At 40.3% G+C, this 19,889-nt stretch overlaps 1 protein-coding gene across 4 annotated transcripts in view; it reads left to right on the forward strand.

Annotated features, from left to right (window-relative positions):
- The first annotated feature begins 3,283 nt into the window (after positions 1-3,283).
- LOC119226625 (multiple epidermal growth factor-like domains protein 10) overlaps positions 3,284-19,889 on the forward strand; it is a 51,395-nt gene continuing 34,789 nt past the window's right edge. For 2 of the 4 annotated variants that reach the window (XM_037484773.2, XM_062558831.1), the window contains exons 1-5: positions 3,284-3,520; positions 12,170-12,305; positions 13,499-13,600; positions 14,287-14,387; positions 16,529-16,621. In XM_037484773.2, the coding sequence (XP_037340670.2) occupies positions 12,187-12,305; positions 13,499-13,600; positions 14,287-14,387; positions 16,529-16,621 (415 nt within the window). In that variant the 5' untranslated portion in view covers positions 3,284-3,520; positions 12,170-12,186. Of the gene's footprint in view, positions 3,521-12,169; positions 12,306-13,498; positions 13,601-14,286; positions 14,388-16,528; positions 16,622-19,889 lie in introns of those variants that run through there. The other 2 variants (XM_037484772.2, XM_062558832.1) reach the window with 2 other exon arrangements.

Here is a 19,889-nt window from a genome sequence, read left to right on the forward strand (position 1 = left end):
TATCATCAGTGCGAATGGACTTTTGATGGATGACAGCAAGGTCTGAGTGGTAGTAGACTGGCCTCAACCCTCTTCGGTAAAGGAACTGCAACGCTTTCTGGGTTTTGCTAATTCCTACCACAGATTTATCCGCAACTTCAGTGTCATTGCAGCCCCTCTCACATCCCTCCTTAGGGGAGGAGGTAAACACTTCAAGTGGTCCTCGGAGTGCACTTCGGCCTTCGCACAACTTAAGGAGAGATTCACTTCTGCCCCTATTCTCCACCACCCGGATCCGGAGAGGGAGATTATCATAGAGGTAGATGCCTCTAGCACTGGAGTGGGGGCTGTCCTGTCCCAACGTCATGGTAATCTCGCTAAGAAATTCCCCTGCGCATTCCACTCGCGCAAGCGCAACGCAGTGGAGCGCAATTATGATGTGGGAGATCGCGAACAGTTAGCTATGAAAGCCGCATTTGAGGAGTGGAGGCACTGGCTGGAGGGAGCACGTCAGTCATTCACGGTTCTCACTATTCACCGAAACCTTGAGTATATCAGGTCGGCCCAACTTCTGAATGCTCGGCAGTAATGCATAATGACACTGCATTTCATGATAAATAAATGAATAAATACACAGTAATGCATAAATACCGTGTCATTATGCATTACTGTGTATTTATTCATTTATTTATTATGAAATGCAGTGTCATTATGCATTACCGTGTATTTATTCATTTATTTAATTTTGACTAAAACGGCATTCCATAGAGGACATTTATCAGTGCAGAACACTTCAGCTCTCATACCATGGCCTTTCCATCTCAGCACTTGCAATTAATAAACTGGTTATACAATGAAGCATTTAAAAGAGTTAGATATATTTTTGCCATTACAGTGCTCTTGCGACAGCTCTTTGCTTTTACCCTTCCTGGGATGTTTCTTGTGTGACACCTTGGCAATCCTTTTTGTAGGCCATGAGTTGCGACTGAACCAGCTGATATTAATTTGTACTGACATGGGTCTGGATTGCTTTTTAATTACTGATAGTTTTCAGCTGTTGCCTTGGCGTTCCATTCTTTTTTGCACATCCCTTTCTTCATGTGTTCAATACTTTTTCCCTGTGTCATTTCACATTATTACACATAACTTTATATCTGAACTTATTTGTTTTGGTTTCTTTCTTGTATGCAGGGATTACTTGGGTTGTTACCAATCTGGTGAAAATGTCATGTCAATAGCTCCTTTGGAAATATATTTACTGATAAAAATGGTGACGTTTTCAATACTTAGAATTTACGGTTTCATAGCATAATTCCGCCATTATAAAAATGAAGATTGTTTTACAAGAAAATGAAATTGATGAATTGGAGGCTATCCGCGCGTCCTTATAGTTCGCCAATGACGGGTTATGTAAGTAGTCATTTTTACGGATTTCTTCCGGAAAAAACTCTTCAAACTGATTAACTCTCTCCAAAAAATCTTTAATCTTTAATAATGGTGGAATTATGCTATGAAACCGGAAAGGTGAGATTCCGGAAAGGATGTAGTTGGCAGACCAATCACAGCCTTGCGGGCTGCGTGAGCTCGCGTAGCTTTTGACGCTAGTCTAGAAAAGGAAAAGAAAAGTGCCTCCCGATGTCATCATGAAATGTAAAAAAAAAAAAGATTAAAAAAATATAATGATTAAAAAATATATTTTTTCCACTGATCTGTAGTAGAAAGGTAATTATTAGATTACAATCAATCAAATGTTTATTATGGGCAATATCGCTGAATTTCCTCTCCATATACGGGGAGGCGGCAGCGACGAGCGGTGCCTCCACTCGGATTGCGCAATCCCTCATAAACCTGGTTGAGCGGCTCGTGTTTTTGCTCAATTTGAGCATGTGTAATTGTAATGTGTAATTATTGTCTCTATATGTCTCCAATGTAATGTTTGTACAGTTTTCTCAAATTTTCTCACACCCCATAGCCTGGGTCCTGTATTTCACGTATTTTAGTCTTGTTAATCTGACATAACGCTGCAGTGAATACGCTGTAAGGGAGGCAGCTGGACAGTGCGCCTCCCTTCCTGCTTTTCACTGCTGGAGGCTGAGCCAGTACCTCCGTCTCCCTGAAGGGGGCGTGTTGAGCACACAGGCTCGTTCTGCTGTTGTTTTTCTCCACGTATTACAGACAGATGGCATAGTTAGCATGTGCTAGCTAAAACAGTCAAGTAACGTTAGCGAACGTCAAGTGCACTGCATCAGTCCTTTAAGACTGGAAACAGTCTGAATTGGACCGACCAAAAACGAGCAATAATGTCTCATTATTCTTCTAATAGAAGATAAAGTCCTCTTTATCTTCTTTTAGTTCCGTCAGTTATGGAGATGTTTGTCCAGAATTATTTTATTCTTATCTTTTTGCTGCACTACAGTGTCATTATTGTACTGTCTTCCGTCATGCACCAACCGCCAAGTAAATTTCCATGTATGTCTAACATATAATGGCAATAAACGTTTCCTGATTCCTTAGAAGGCGAATTGACTTTACAAGGTTAGAGCATGCAGACACTGCTGTACACGACACAAATTAATAACCAGCCGTATTTTAATAATATTAAAAAATATATAAAAGATTTAGGCAATAATGTACAAGAGGCTGTACCTTATCGTTAATAATGGGTTAATAAGGGTGTTGTTGGCAAACCTTATTGCTTTTATGATACCGTTGTCCGTGACATTAGCTGCCTTTCAGCACAACACCAGTTGTAGACACTAAACTTTGTGTATCGCATTTCAGCAGGCTACAGAAATTGATTGCAAGGAGATTAACATTACCGTAATTTTTATTTTATTTTGATCACCGCACTGAAACAGGTAGGCCTACATTATGGCTCAACTCAGTACACCCCGTGACTCAGTCTCAACCAATCAGAACGCTTGATTTCATCTACCCCTATTATAAAAGAATACAATACGAAACATAACCAGTAGTCAATATGCAAGCAGCCGGTTAAATGGTAAATTGATGCTACTTTGCTGAATTTGTAAATCTGACTTTGAAAGAGTCAGTGCCTCCCCAGCCAGCAACCTCACCCCACGTCGCTGCCCTCAATGGACCAGCCGCCTAAACCTTTTAGAAACTTACATGCAGGGTAAAAGTTAAAATTCTAACAAAAACAGTGATTTACCTTGGTAGTGATATGGGACTGTTATTATTTTAAACACAACTGTATGAGAAATACAGAGCCGATTAGATATTCAATGGCCGAGTTAAAATAACTTCAATTCATGGCAAATTGTGGTATTTTGCCGAAGCACTGGTGCAGCCCGTCCATTGGTAGAGTGGTGACGTCACAGTGTTTGTAGAAGACTCCCGCAGTGTATGCATGTGGAGGAGACGCTAGGAGAGAGTCCTCTCCTCGGAACACCACAGAAAACTGCGTTCAGTGACTTCCCCTCACGGGCTTCCAGGAGGACAGCGCTTTTTTCTTCATTTTGAACCACTGGACCAAAAGAGGAATCCATGAGTCAAGACAAGACCCTGATTCTCAAATAAGGTAAAGTTCTCTTTATAAAAGTCAGTGGCTCTGTATGCTCGAACCGCTATGCTTTCATATCACCAGCGCGCTGAGAATGTACATCCATCCTTAAAAGGAGTTCCTTATTAAATACTGGTATGACTCACGTAGCTTTCTGCCATCGGGAGAAACTCTGCAAAAAACGTCACCTCTATATCTCCATCCCGGTAAGTTTTTTATGGTATTTTTATGGTATGTTTATTTATTGTAAACAAATGATTTGGGGGCGATACAAAATAAATGGAATTGAACTTAAAGTATAAATATAATATATATCTAAAATGTCACAATACGTAATGCAGTGAAATAACTAATATTAAATAAATGTATTATATTATTATTGTCAAAGCAATGAGCAGAAGGGTATGAAACTATTATTTAATATGCATTACCACATGGCTCTATAGCATTTCCATTGTGACTCTTTTATATAGTTGACATGGTCACAGGAGTGCATGTGAGACTTGTGAGATGTCTCAACAGCTGTAGGATGATTTCATCCTCTTAACATTGTCCCAAAGCAGTAGAATATTTTTTCTTATTGGATAACAAGTCAAATGGAACATAACTTTAATAACTTTCGAAAGAAAGGTAATAATACAACTGTTAATCGAAAAACTGCACCTTGAGCGCAGCATTCAGTAATTTGGGAAGAATTGCTACACAACAAATACTAAGCTATGATACCATTATTGTATTTGGGGGAAGAAATTGAATGTGAGTCATACCGACTAGAATGAAACCGTGTCATTACATACAATACAAAAATACTTACTCATCTCTGGGCAAAGAATATGATTTGACATTTGTTCATGTAGATTTGTTTGTTCATCATTAAATGTTTTGATGAGTAAAGTAAACAACACATTTTAAATGATCCAATATTTTAAACACAACATAGTGAATTATTCAAAAATTCCCGTTACACATTACTGAACAATTACATTTATTTCTTATTGACTAGTAAACCTATACATTCTGAACAGTTATATCTATAGTCTAGGTATATTGGTAGTTATTAACATGTTACCAAAATGATCAACAATTACAGGTACAAGCTAATAATAAGGTACTCATGCTATTTTATTGAACAAGCAACTCAAACCCTAACTCAAGTAATGATGTGTGCACTTGGCATCTCTTTCCAGCTGTCTCCAGGCGGTTGTGCAGCTGAGCGCCTGCTGTTGAAGTCAGTCACAAGGCACTTTTGCGGCCAGTCACATGTTGTTTTGGTGTCATTTGGAGGGAAATTGCGTGCATTTTAAGTGTTTTCTTAGATTTTTTTAACCATAACAAACAGACAAGATAAATCAGACTCTCTTTCTTGTGTTTAGCAATATTTAAGCAATGTGAAACAGCTTGGCCACTCTGCCGAACGCTGTCTTCTGAATCCGATTCACAGCTTCCGCAGTTGTCTCTCTGTTATTGAGGTGATTACTCTACCATTCTGTAAAAACAAAGAACAAAACATTTAAACCGTGAAACCCTCCTTCAACTAATTGTATCTTACACAAATAGAGGATTGGCTGTTAACCAAAACATGTCAGTAACTTATGAAGAGGGGAAACATCTCTCACAGACTGCACTGTCAGACGTTAGCTAACGTTAGCTAGTTAGTCTTCGTAGCTAGTTAAATTAACTAATAAGAGCTAGCTAACTTAATTTTTAAATAATGCTTAGTTATCACTCACCATAGACAATGCTGTGTCGTGCGGTCGTCTGGTGACAAAAGGACACAGATTTATAAATGTTTTTGCTCCCCTTAATAAAGTCAGTGGAATTTTCCGGTACTGGTGGACAATGACGTTGGCCATTTGTTAACGTTCCTCAAGAGCCTTGCAAAAAATGTGTGTGGTTCTCTTGTCTTCTTCCTCCATCCCAAAGCTAATCTTCCATTTTTCCATGGTCAATGGGTGCGTGGCTTTTTTCTTTTGGACCTTAGACGGTGACAAAGGCTGGATTTGCTCTCTGTCTCTCACTGGTCTGATTAAAAAGCGCTGCTTTTTTTTTCTTTAAGAACGTTTGATTCTTCCTGTACACGCAACATCAGTCAGGTGAGAATCAAAAACATTCTGTGGCAACTGGACCAGGTCATTAAGGCTGCGATGTTTTTGACAAGTTAACTAAATTGTCGTTATTGTTAGAGAAATTATACTTTACATTACATTACATGTCATTTAGCTGACGCTTTTATCCAAAGCGACTTACAATAACTGCATTTCCACATAGAGATACAAACTCAGAAGAACAAATAACAAGAAAGTACAATTTTCATCAAATAAGCAGTTTCAAAACATGTTATGGAAAGGTGCCATTATAAGTACAATTTAAGTGCTACAATTTGCTAGTGCTACAGTTGGTAGTGTTTTAGTGAAGGCAGAGTCTAAAGTGAGAGTTTTCGGCGGAAGATGTAGAGGCTCTCTGCAGTCCTGATGTCATCAGAGAGCTCATTCCACCATCTGGGAGCCAGGACAGCAAAGAGTCGCGATCTCGCCGAGTGCCTTTCTCTCAGTAAGGGAGGAACAAGCAGCTTGGCAGATGCAGAGCGCAGTGTCCGGGTTGGGATGTAGGGTTTCACCATGTCCTGGGTGTAGACTGGACCCGATCCATTCACAGCATGGTACGTGAACACCAATGTTTTGAACTGGATGTGGGCAGCCACTGGTAACCAGTGAAGAGAGCGGAGGAGTGGTGTGGTGTGGGAGTATTTCGGAAGGTTGAAGACCAGTCAAGCTGCTGCATTCTGGATAAGCTGCAGTGGTCAAATGGCGGTAGTAGGGAGACCTGCCAGGAGAGAGTTACAGTAGTCAAGGCGGGAGATGACAAGAGCCTGAATAAGTACCCGCGCCGTAGAGTGGGCTTTAACACGGAGGCGCCGAAGTTAACAGTGGGAGAGTTTTTTCCGAGGAAGAAAAATAGTTCGGTCTTGTCGGGGTTGATCTTCAGGTGGTGAGCGGACATCCACTGGGAGATGTCAGTCAGACATGCAGAGATCCGTGCCGCCACCTGAGTGTCCGAGTCGGGGAAGGAGAGAATTAGTTGGGTGTCGTCGTCATAGCTGTGATAGGAAAAATCATGCAAGAGAATGACGGAGCCAAGAGAGTTGGTGTAGATTCAGAAGAGGAGGAGACCCAGGACGGAGCCCTGAGGAACTGCAGTAGTAAGAGGACAAGGTTCCGACACTGATCCTCTCCAAGTTACCCGATAGGTGCGGCCGTCAAGGTAGGATGAGTGACATCAAGTTCCTGAGGGGCATACTAGTGATATAGGGGGGGGGGGGGGGGGGAATTATTATTATTTTTATATTTAATTTATTATTATTATACGAGTTAGCCCAGTGCGTGGACAGTGGGAATTGAAGTTTCATGTTGATAGAGTACTTAAAACTAGTCTAAACAAGGCCACAATGGCTAAAGCATAAATTTACGGTTGAGAGTGAGGATTGGCTGAAAAAAAAGAACCCCAAAACCTGCGCGGAAAGTGCCGAAATTACTTGAGGTGCACATACAATTGAATGGGGTTTTGTTTTTTTGCAGATGGCAAGTGCAAAGTTTGTTTGTTTATAGTCAGAATTGCCACAATTATAAGAACATGTTTTCCTAAAAAAGTTTATTTGTTATGATCAGAACTTGAAATTTCAAAAAAATGCACCACCAGTCCCTGTTGACACCTGTGAGGGGGTCTTATGGATGAGACTTGGGTCCATAACTGGCACCTGCCAAAATCAGACGTACATTTTAATTTCCAAGCTAACAACTCCAGCGTTGTGTGAATGAAACATCGTAAAATGAGTGTCTATCAGATGCAACCATGTTAACTTATTACCACAGTTTCTGTTCTATATAAAAACAAGTTCAGTAAATATTGCCTCTGTTGACCTTACTTTTGTTATCCAATTTACAGACTTTACTAGCAGCACTTACAGATGCAACAAGTGTAGATTTTGTACACAACAAAAAAGTACATTTGAAACGGGCCCATTCATGTTATTGGTTGACAAGGGATGAAATGTACTATATAATGCACAGTTATTGGACAACTATTGGAAATGAGCCTGATTACTGAGGAGGGGTTCCCCAACAAAAGTGATGCTAGTCTGCTCACAATAGAGGATAGGCAATGCTGACTGTGATAGCAGAAATACTGCTTGCCAAAAACATTGCACAACAAAAACATCCAAACACACTTTTACCAGTTGTGTTTTTTTGTAGAGCCTTCAGTGAACCAATCAGAAGTGATGTTTATTTTTCACTTGAAAAAGTCTTAGATATTTCAATATTTCTTGCTTGCATCATGGAGTTTATACTGTTTTCACCAAATGTGTGCTCACTAAGAATTGAGGAGTGTTTCCCACATGTTTATTTGTGATGTTGTGATGTGTTGTTTATTTGTGGTAACTACTACGGTCAGCTGAATCATCACTATTCCAATGTGTCTTTTACAATCTCAGTACATGAAACATTTTGGCAGGTCATGGGATCTGCTCAGTCAGTCAACTCTCTATGCTTAGTTTTACACTAATCAGCTTAAGCTCTACTTTGTCAGGCTTGTTTACCATCCATTAGGTCAGCTGTAGGCCTTCCTTCATCAGCTTCAGCTGTTGTTTTGTCAGGCACAACCAAAAAGCTCCAGTGGGAGAGAGCTACATTTGCCTCCTTCTTACTTGAAGAGTGCTTCAAACTAAAAACGGATCACACATCAGACGTATGCTGAAACGCACATTGGCTCTGAATGTAGAAATGTATAGCTAATTAATGAACCCCATTTAATTGTTCAAGATGAATTTTTTTAAGAACATTGAGTTTTTCTTTTGTTTTTCTTTTGTATTGTTGCAAGCAATCTTTGCTTCACACATCACCAAGTGGTATACTGGTTTAGAGATTGTGTTTAATCAGCCTTACATTTTTCTAGTCACTCCCCCATCACAGTATACTCAAGCATATAGCTATAAACGCGAGAAGCCTGTGTTGCTGTTCATATTTTTCTCTCGACCCAAGTAGTTAATACAACTTTTATTGTGTTAAGAGGTCAATAATTCCTATCTGGTGGAAGTCAACTTGTCACAATCGGGCTGGGGCAGGTTGCAGGGAGGACTCAAGCGCAGAGTTTCTCGAACCAAGTGCTCTTTATTTGAAACAAACCAAAGACTTGCTCCAACGACGAGGGACATTAGACAATGACGCGACAAAGGACAACAGGCACACAGGGCTTAAATACACAAGGGAGGTGCAGGTGATTGGACACAGGTGGAGACAATCACGCAATCACAAGGCAGGAAGTGAAGTTAACCCAGGTTCACAAGGAACATGAAACTTCAAACTAAAACAGGAAGAGGGACCAAACCGTGACACAACTTCATTCAATTTCAATTTTATTTTGTTTGTTCAAAACAGTATGCAAATGATGGTTTGTTACACACAGCCATCTGGTAAACCATCATTGGAAAAGGACACAGATAAAAATGATTGATTTGCAAATCTGACTCCAAAGCCAGTTGGGAGAAGAGAGAAAACGTATTTTCCATTTATGAAAGCCTTCAGTGCTCCTCTTTGGATAAAGATATACTCCAGTTTTGATATAGCAGATGCTATTGCAGCATTTACATTAACCTCTCTATTGTTGTTCTGAATTAAAAGTCGTGTCCTTTCATCGGGTCACACATCCATAGTCCTATCAACCCGTTGAGGGCACAATCAACTGTCTAATCATTGGTCGCTATGAGAAAATAAATATAGAGTCAGCAATATACAACTAGGTTTGTTTCATTTTACATCTGGATGCATTCAATAATACCTGCACTAAAACTGCCCGAATCTGCAATTAAATATTGTTGCATGACTTCAGAAAGCTGGTCTTAGTTCCTTCCAGTCGTGGACAAAGAGGCGTCGATACTGTGCCGCCTGAAACAGTGTATCAAAATTGTGCGGCAAGGTCTAATCTATTCCATTAGTAGTTGTAAGTCTGGAGTTCTTTCACACACACACAGTGTCACCCTTATTTGTGCAGTTGTCTTGTGGAGGGGAGGGTTTCAGCATTGGTTGTTGCAGCTGTTGCCTCTTTTTGCCCAGTGAAACCAAAGAAGACAGCTCCCCAGACAGACACAATGTCAGCAGCCACGGCAGACATCTTGTACTTTCCAACGTTTTGGAAAGGGAAGCAGACTTGCCAGAAGACAGAAGGCTAACATTGCTGGCCTCCATAAGTATAGCTCGCTCATCAAGCAGCTGGAGTAATAAATAAAGTCAAGGAAGAAGACCAGACTTATACTTAACGTGGGCAGACTGACAAATCTGGAGATAAAGTGGTACTGTTATGTATAGAAGACCAAACCAGTTTTGTTTAAATAAAAATGTACTCATATTATACTTAAACTGAGGAGGTGTTTAATCATCTCAGTGCAATACATGTATATTGGATGAGTTATTTGTGGCCTCCTCTGTTCTATAGTGAGAGCAATGTTAGGGATGTGGTGGTGTTCGGACCCCAAAGCAGACACGGAGGAGCAGGTAGTGACAAAGGGTAGGTTTATTGTCAGAAAGGCAGTTGCAGGCTGGAGCGGCCGGGTAAAGGCTGGCTGGAGGATCCGCGGTGAGGCGAGGATGACAGCCGAGCGAAAGGGCACAGGGAGGTTCACGCTCTCAGGGAGCTCAACGGAATACTCTGGCGCCGGCTTGTAGAGCGGGCCAGATCTTTATAGTGGGGTGATTGTGATAGAGTGCAGGTGTGCCTGCAAGGGGAAACCGGGAAGGGGAGGTGGAGAGACAAAACAACAACGAGCAACTACCCAAATCCTCACAAGCAAAAATTTAGTTTAAAGTGTAAAAAGTCTGACAAAAAATGTAAAATGTTACATATTTGTCTTTGTTTACGTAAAACAGGGCTGCCCACACTTTTTCGACTCACAAGCTACTTTCAACTGACCAAGTCATGGCAATGTAAAAACCAAACCAATGTGAACGGGAGGGGGTCCCTTTTATTTATTCTACTATGTGTATTGGTGGATTACAGTCATTCAAAGCCAATACCGCTAACTTAAACCTGGTTGACAATTCAACGGAATTACATCTGTAGTCTTGCATGAAGTGTCCCAGTACAATTCAATTGATTTCATTTTGTGTAGCCAAAAATATGAAATTACAAAATTGCCTAAGAGGGCTTTACAGTCTGTACACATGTAACATTCTCTGTCCCGAAACCCTCACATCACAAAACCCTTCCATGGGGAAATACAGGAAGAAACCTTACGGAGAACGTCAGAGGAGGGATCCCTCTCCCAGGATGGACAGACTGGATGCAATGGATGTCATGTGTAAAGAATGAACAATGCAAAAGATGTACAATACATTCAATTCCTCTAACAGAAATGATTCAAATATTACGAGAAGTAAGCCAAGTATACGGCAGGACCACTGCAGGGACAACCTCCATCAGATAGAACTACCATCCACAGAGGCTTCTGTGGGGAGGGAGAGCAAAGACTTCAGGAAAGGGTAATGTTGGTTTATGATGACAGTAATATGATTACTATTTCAAATAGTAAAAATAATAATGATGATGATGATCGCAGTAGCAGGTATCATCAGGGCCACAGCAAGAGGCAGGAAAGGGGTCCAGGTTGAACCATGATCCATGGAAACTTGTGAGGCCAGAAAGCACAATAACACACCACACATAAGAAGGTGAATTAGTGATGTGCATTCATAAAACATGGATTATTGTAGAAGGAGAGAGTGAGAGTGAGTAATCCATTAAAGAGAGCAGGCAGGTTACTTTTGCAAAAAACACTGCCTCTGCAAATCACAAATACACTTTCTACAACCTCATATTGAAGTTCCCTGTAAACAGACTGATGTATCTGAAGTAATCGTCTTATCAGTTATTGGTGATTTTACTTCTTTCTTTCTAGTCTGTTTCTCAGATTAAGTCCACACAGATGGTGTGACAGGACTGCTAATGCTCAGAATGTTTTGTCAGGCTGTTCACTATGCAGTCAGAGAAATACGCTCTGCTGAATGGCTCTGATAAACACACGGAGGCTGGGCTGTGGGACCCACACAAATGGATCAAGTTTTCTGTGTCCTTCTGCTCCCTGAATACACATTAGCTCTGAAATGTAGATCTGTGACTGTTAGTTCCCCAACACTTACAGCAACACTGTCAGTGTTCATGGTTTCAGGGTAAGAGCAATTTTACGCAGGACATTAAAAAAAGATATGACATATATATTACCCAGACTTGTTTAAACTAAACATTTATGTTTGAAAATGTTGGCTTTTGTGTGTGACTGATTAATGGTGCAAATTGTAGGTCTATTTGAAATCTCATTCACACCAGACTGTACAAACAAAAGCAGAAGAAAACACTCCAATTATGAATCATAGAATTATTCTAAAACATCAAAAAGCCCCCTATTTTCAGCCTCTGCCAAATTCAAGGAGCAGAAAAGCAAAATCCAACATCCACGGTACACATAATCCTACAAATGACCTCACACACAGAGGGATTATTACATCAATGTATCGATTATTGTTTTTTTGGAGTGAGATTCCTACATATTATACCTTTACATTTTGATTTTGTGTATAGTGACAGCTAACGTGTTGTTTCCTTGTCCTTCTTTATCTGAAGTTGCAGCTCTGACTGAGATGGCCATGTCACTGTTCCACCACAGGACAGTTATATTCACTGTGGCCTACTCTTTCCTTTCTTGCATCACTTCCTCCCTCAACCAGGAGGATCCCAATGTCTGCAGCCACTGGGAGAGGTCAGTCATAATGATGATCGTTTCTTTTAATGTTTTTGACCTCAGGCGATCAATGTAACTTTTTAGTGTGATTAAATATTGGGATAGTTGTATTAATATCTACATGTAATCAATACACAACTTCCTAATCAATTAATTCAATATGAAAACTCTTTAACAATCATTATTGTCACATACCAAAGAACTGAACATATATGTTTGACTACAAATATAAATAATAACTAAATAAAAGTATGGTTGCCTTTCAAAATAAGTGTTAAAATTGTGTATGAATAAAGTGCTTCAGAACAATAAAATAAAGGAAAGAAAAAGTTGCATTTTCTGTTTAGCATTTGGACTCCATAGTCTCAGCAAATTATAAACAATAGATCTAAACACATTATAAAAATTGAACAGTTTTATAGTGTACATCCCATTCTCAGTGGGAGAGTTGAGCTCTTGCTTGTCCAGGATTTTAAACCTGGGCATCAGAGCCATTCTTCTACTCATGTGGAGCTCCTCATTGTGCCTCATAATGCGATTTTATATCCACACTTTTAATTTGTGGTTGAAATGCACTTATTGTAAGTCTCTTTGGATTCAAACGTCAGCTAAATGTACTGTAATGGTACGGTTTCTAAGCATAAGAGACACACTGGTTATATATATTATTATTATATGTATTAGTATAAACAAAGAATTCAAATGTATCATTGAAGATTATTTGCTGGTGTTTTTTGAGAAACAAATTACAAAAGTGAAAACGATTTGCCTCTAAAGAGCTTGTGGCACGACCAAGAAGGTCACAAGGAAGTCACAAGGAAGCCTCTGTCAATGCCCCAATAAAGTTCCCTTGCTTTAACTGTGACGTTATAATTCAAGTCTTTATACAAAAACCACCAGTCAAGGGTCATACAGAGAATAATTGGTACACAGAGCATGTAGATGTTTAATCCTGCACACACACACACACACACACACACACACACACACACACACACACACACACACACACATACACACAAGCACCCATGCAGCGTAATGATTAAAACACGATTAAAACCTGAAAAGCCTAAAAAATGTGCAAATGGGTGTCCTGTTGGACAAACCTGGTGGTATGGCGTCATGCATGATATCCCTGCACATACACGCATGCGCTGTGATTCAGCTTCTCATGTCTGATATCTCTTTCATTTTTCTTTCTGTGCTTTCAGTTACTCAGTGACAGTGCAGGAGTCATATGCTCATCCCTTTGATCAGATTTATTACACCAGCTGCATGGACATGCTCAACTGGTTTAAGTGCACCAGACGCAGGTGAGAACTACGTCGCTACGGCTGATATGGACTAGGATGTGTGTGAGTGTGGGGAGAGTGGTTGTCTATAAAAATACCATACCATTATGATCCCTTCACTTTGAATGGAATTACATTTATATTAGTGCTGGGAAACAATTACAGTTTATCATTTGAACTAGTCATACGATTTTTTGCAATTATTGAGACTATTTGCAATGTTATGCGCAAAATTCAATAATAACTAATAAAGTAGTGTAATGTTTATTTTAGAAGTACTCCTATGAACACAAAAATGCAGTACCATTTGGTTTACAAACACTTTAAACAAATAAAGGGCTTTTTAAAAGCAGTATACCCTTTACACAGTAGCTGTTTAAGCGTTTCTTGTAAATCTCAATTCAAATAATAAGGTAATCTAATCAAATCAAATCTGAAACCAAAGAGCTTTGCCAATGCCCTATTAAGGTTTTATCTATTTTGTTATAGCAAAACAAGTTTCCCTCCACGAATATTAAAACAGGCATGATTAATAAATCTATTTATTTTATTTTCTGAAAAGGTACCAATGTAAACATCTTTATTTAATCAAGGAACAACTTAAACAGTTTATCTATCAAATATCTATCATATCATATCATATCTATCAGTTGTGCATGTAGTTAGTAGCATTTCTTTAGCGAGTGTCTGATCCTGTCTGTGTTCAGGGTGAGCTATCGGACAGCCTATCGACGGGGAGAGAAGACCATGTACCGGAGAAAGTCACAGTGCTGTCCAGGCTTCTATGAGAATGGAGAGATCTGTGCTCGTGAGTTTCTTAACCATGATCATCTGGGATCACTCAAAATTGTGTATGGTTGTCCTCTTTTTGGTGGGTTTGGTTCTTTTGTCAGTCTCTAGAGGAAGTTGTTTAACCAGCATTTCCCACGTAGGTTTTGATGTTGTCTTTTTCTGTCCACCGTGGTTGCATTTCCATTCAGTTGGTTATAGAACATTTGTTTTGCAGGTGGTATATGGCGTGTGTATGTCCTATAGGTGGTCTAGCAGGCCTACCTCTTGATAGAGAAGTTTGTCTGGATATTCTGATCCTCTATCATTCTTTCTCGGCTTTTATATGTCAATGAAAGCTATTGTAGTAAGAAGGTAGGTAAAGTTAAGGGAACTGATTCCATCCTCCAAGAGTTGGTTGGGTTGGTTAGCTGGTGGTTGAGGTGAGGAGTGTTCTGAAGTTTCAGGAGCTGGGAAACTCTTCATGCTCTTGACATCTTTAATGGATTGAGCAACAAGTCACCGTTCCGTTGCCAGGACAAAAAAAAGAGTGACATAATATAACTAAAGACAAATGAAGTACACTATAGTTTGAGTATGAACATGATATGAATCATATGATACTTCATTGACAGTCACACCAAACTACAACAAGAGTTGCCTGAGGAAGCTTAGAGACATGGGTCAGCTGAATGATGGCATGAGTGAGAAACATCAAAACCTTTGTCATTACTGTAACTTCACTTCCCCTTGAGATCCTGTGCACCCCTTCACCCCTCCCTGTCAACAGCCAGCTGTCAGTAACAGGTGTGAAGTCACAGTGGCAATTGGCAAAAACAACTGTTGTTCAGTAGTGACAGTAAAATAAATCATTATGCTAACATACTTTTTTGTGGTGTTGTAGTTGGTGATAAAAGCTATGTGCTTCAATGGATGTGGAGACTACAGTTGGATTCATGTGGGGGGTGAGAAAATGTGTGCCTTGGGAGTTCCGAGGGGAATTTACTTAAAGGCTCTCTATTTAGCTATCACATGTTGCTCTGAAAGTCACTGAGGATTTGCTTGATACTCCAGGCTGCATTATACTTGAGTCAGGTTGCATATAGCGTTCACTAAGTTAGCACAGTTTCTTTGAATGGATTTGGTCTGAATCCTACACATTACAATTAAACAGAATGTATGCAAAGCAAGGTCAATGAAAGTGAGATGGTAAACTGATGACATGTTCAGGACTTTTGCAAAACAAGGCCATAAAAGTCTTCTGGTAGAGATTTCTCTTCTTGTTTATCTTCATCTTCTTCTTGTTTCTTCCTCCCGTAACTGCAAATTTCAAAAATACTTTGAAACTACTACAAATACCAGAAACTACAAGTAGCTCCTTGAACATCATAATCATTTATAAAGAAAAATACAAATCAGAAAATTGAACAGGATTGGTTTTAACGTGAGAACTATACTAAATTATACTAAACTCACAGACGCACACACTCCAAAACACACCCCCATGTTTGCATATTCATTCAATTATTACCATTATTGTAATCATTGTTTTGTGCACCGTTATTGGTTTAGCATCGGTATCGAAACCCCCCCAAAACTACCCATCCCGAATTATGCCCCTCCCAAGCCAATACTGATCAACATCCCACCCCTTCATGCGACCTACGGTTTGTCTGTATGTGTAAATCAGATCCAGTGACCAACGGACTTTCCAAATATTGATAATATAAAAACTGTGAATTCATTAATGTGTCAACGCGAAAATAACATTAACTTGCTCAGCCCCAAGTATTATTAAAACTTGGACATCATTATAGGTCTGGATAAGTTTATTCTTGCTTTTGTTTGCATGGGAACATGAAAGATGGTTGAAAATCAGTTGAATTCAAACAACTTACAACTTAAAATAGTTTATTGCTGAAACCAATAATTATTTATGTCATGAGTGATATAACCAAACAAAGGGGTCCAATGCTATTTCAGATTAAGTCAAGTTAAGTTTTCTGACTTGGAATTCTCAACCAAGCCAAGTTTGCAACATCCTAATTCCACAGAAAAGTATATGAAAAGAAATTTGAATGGATGCACCCCTACATGACAATTATTGAATTGAATGAAGATATCTTCTTAAAGCTTATGTGATTGAACTGATCCCTCTCTTATGGTCTCCTCTGTGTCCAGCTCATTGTGCGACAGGCTGTGTCCATGGCCGTTGTATGGCCCCCAACACCTGCCAGTGTGATCCCGGTTGGGGGGGATCCAACTGCTCCAGTGGTAAGTCCTCCAGCTGTTGCTGTCTGTGACCAGTTATTTTTTTGTGTTTGACTCTGGTTTTCTGTAATATCACTCTGAACTCACAAGAGTAAGAACAGGCATTTGTGCTGCTGCATTGCACCCACCAAAGGTCACAGGAGATGTTTGTTCTCACAGCTATATTTATGTTTTACATTTCCTCAAGTACTCTACTTGTGTACAAATCTGATCAAATTTGTCAAAAATACAATATACAATGATTTGTTCAACATGTTGTTAACTTAGAGTGACATGAGATCAATATCATGTTTATCAACTGACATTTCTGCCAGTTCTTTCTCAAAACTCTCCTTCACTGTTTATATGAAACTCACCAGGTTCTGAGCTAACTCCAGTGTCCACTAGTCTATGACATCATTTGAAAGTCGGAGCAACTGACTTACAGATAAAGTCCACAGGGTGGACAGGAGCGCAACTGTGATGTATGTGTCTCCTGTTAGGGTCCTGTGTGAAAACAAGTCAAAGAGTGTTCAATGTAGAGTCTTGCTAGGTAACTTTCTTTCTTTACTAACGCCAGTTATGTAGGAGTCAGAGAGACTTGACTGTCGAGTGTTACACAAAAGTTCCTTGCAGTCAAAGTCGGGTTTTCCAAAGTTAACAGTCAGGCTCTGGGTAGGAGAACCTTCCCAGGAGGAGAAGTAGTTCAGTCTTGTTGTGGTTGATTTCCAAGTTTGAACACTGCTTTATTATAACATGCATTAATATTGATATTTCAATGTGTTTGGGGCTTGGACCCTGATCTATCCTATGCCGTAGGATAGATCAGGGGCCGGGATGCTGAGCCGAGCTATATCCCCCCCTTCGGGAGTCCAGACACTGGTAATGGTGGTATAGAATAAGGCTGCGTCTCATTTCTCTGTCTTACCCCTTCCCCTTCCCCTACCCCTTCGTCTGTGTCTTCCCCTTGCCCCTCGATACCGAGAGAAAGGGGGTAGGGGTGAGAACGTTCCTCTAAGAAATGAGACACCACTCGATAACTGGTTGCGTCATCATCCCTTGCCGCTAGCTGGCTGCTACGTCAACAGAGGCGACAAGTGTTGACATAAACGAAGATGCCGTCGTCTCAGGTCGTGATATCGATTGCCTGGGCTCTCTTTATCTTTGCACGCTTGGGTGCCATCAGTCAAAGACATAGAAGAAGACGATTGTTTCTCAGACGACAATATGAATTGTCATATAGATAGCTCAGCTCGACAAATAGCGCATAGCTGCTAGCTAGCGGTTTACTACCGATTCAAAACAAAAACATTACAATTAAAACCACTTGAACATTTTATTAAAAGGATCATAAAACACGAGTGTCATAATTATAATATCAATTAAACTGCTGAAAATACTTACATTTGTGCGACTCCTTCACAGTTCGACGTTCAGCCATAAAAAAAACTTGATGCCGGCACTTTTGAGAAATTCCTACGTTGTTAACTGTTACCCCTCTGTTTCAAGTGTGGTCCTCCGCAAACTTCGTTTCAAGGGCTATGTAGCCCTACGCCTTGGCCCTAGCCCTTAATCAAAATGAGAATTGAGACACCACTTCCCCTCACATGAACACGCAAAACCGAGGGGGAGGGGTAAGGGGAAGGGGTAAGACAGAGAAATGAGATTCACCCTAAGTTGCTCCAATATCCTGATGTGCCAGTTACTGCTGTAGATTGGAGGTGTCAGGGGTGGTGGCGGGTCACCTTTGGTGCGCGCTGAAATGACAACTGACAGCAGAGAGAGAGAACAGTCTTTTAACGTTTGCCAGCACTGATGCAATTGGTTTACGGTAACATCACCCACATCTGGTTGGCTGGTACTACCTGACCCCGCCCCTAATCAGCTGGCCGTGTGCTCCCATGGAGAGAGGAAGCCTACCGGGAATGGCAACGCCTGTCCAGTCTTCCTGACTGAATTTTCGCCTACGCTTCATTTAGTTGACGCTTTTACCCAAAGCTCAGGGACACTTCGACATTGCACATGGAGCAGCTGGGGTTTAAACCACTAAACTTGCAGCTCCCAGCGCATAACACTACATGCGGCATCATCACCCCGTTCATTTATGACTTGGCTTTTTACCTGCAACGTTTTGTTCTACTCAATAAAACTGAGTGCAGTTCTAGGATTACAACCAAACTTGGTTGTTTTCTGTGAACATACGAAATCCAATGTAAAGAAATCCCATTGTTTTGAAACCCTTTGAGACTTACTTCAGGGGTCTGTTTCAAGAAGCAGGTTTAGTGGAAACTCAGAGGTTGTTAACCCTGAGATTAGGGAAACTCTGGGTTGTCTGTTTCAGAAAGAGAGGTAACTAAACCTCAGGGTCATCACTCTGGTAAAAGAGTGTGTGAACCTGGTCGGGAGCAGGTTTTCTTCAATAAACCTTGAGTTTCTTTCACTAGCTCCTCCCTCTGACACCAGACAAGCCAATACGACAGCACTATTTAATTTCCTCATTCATTCATACTATGAATTAGGCGTATTTTAGCACAGTTTCTGTGGTGTACTAAATAACTAGACGAGGCACGCGTTTAACTGTTTAATAGGAGATGTCAGGATCTAACACACGAGGCTCGGCATGAGGGAACATTGCTCGTTTTTCCGTTCTTCCGACATGCGCAGAATACCCACAAGCTAACAACGGCAAGTCTTCAGGGACAACCTTAATTCACATATTAAATAGTACTAAATACACCACATTACCTCCCCTTTAAAATGTAAGGTAATCCCCCCATAGTGCATAAACATAACACCAACTTAAAACAATACTTCTGTCACAGAATAGTGATTTTACTTCGGTTAATTCAACGACCGGCAGTTTAAACAAAGCATGTTAAAGCTACTGTATACAGAGTCGTGAGAAAAGGTCTTTTAAACGTGTTTGTTCCAGCCATTAAGAGGAGATCCACGGGATGCACCTGAATAAAATACGTTATAGGTTAAATACCGTTGTACCAGTTTTTACCAGCGATATTATTTTTGTGAATAAATATGAGCATGGTGTGCATTACAAGCCTGTGTGTTGTTCTCCCCGAGTTGGTTGAAGAATTCGATCAGTCATTCAAAGTTAAAAAAGTCAACATTTATTTAGAAGAGAAAAAGTATACATTGAGCAACGGAGCTTGTCTTACGTGCAGGGCCGGCTCTAGCCCATTGAATGCCCTAGGCGATACCAAGATTTGCGCCCCCCCCCCCCCCCCCCGCCCTATCACCTACGGCCACTTTGAACCACATCCATTCCATGTTATCA

Source organism: Pungitius pungitius, chromosome 18, assembly GCF_949316345.1.
Source record: "Pungitius pungitius chromosome 18, fPunPun2.1, whole genome shotgun sequence".
Classification (NCBI taxonomy): Eukaryota; Metazoa; Chordata; class Actinopteri; order Perciformes; family Gasterosteidae; genus Pungitius; species Pungitius pungitius.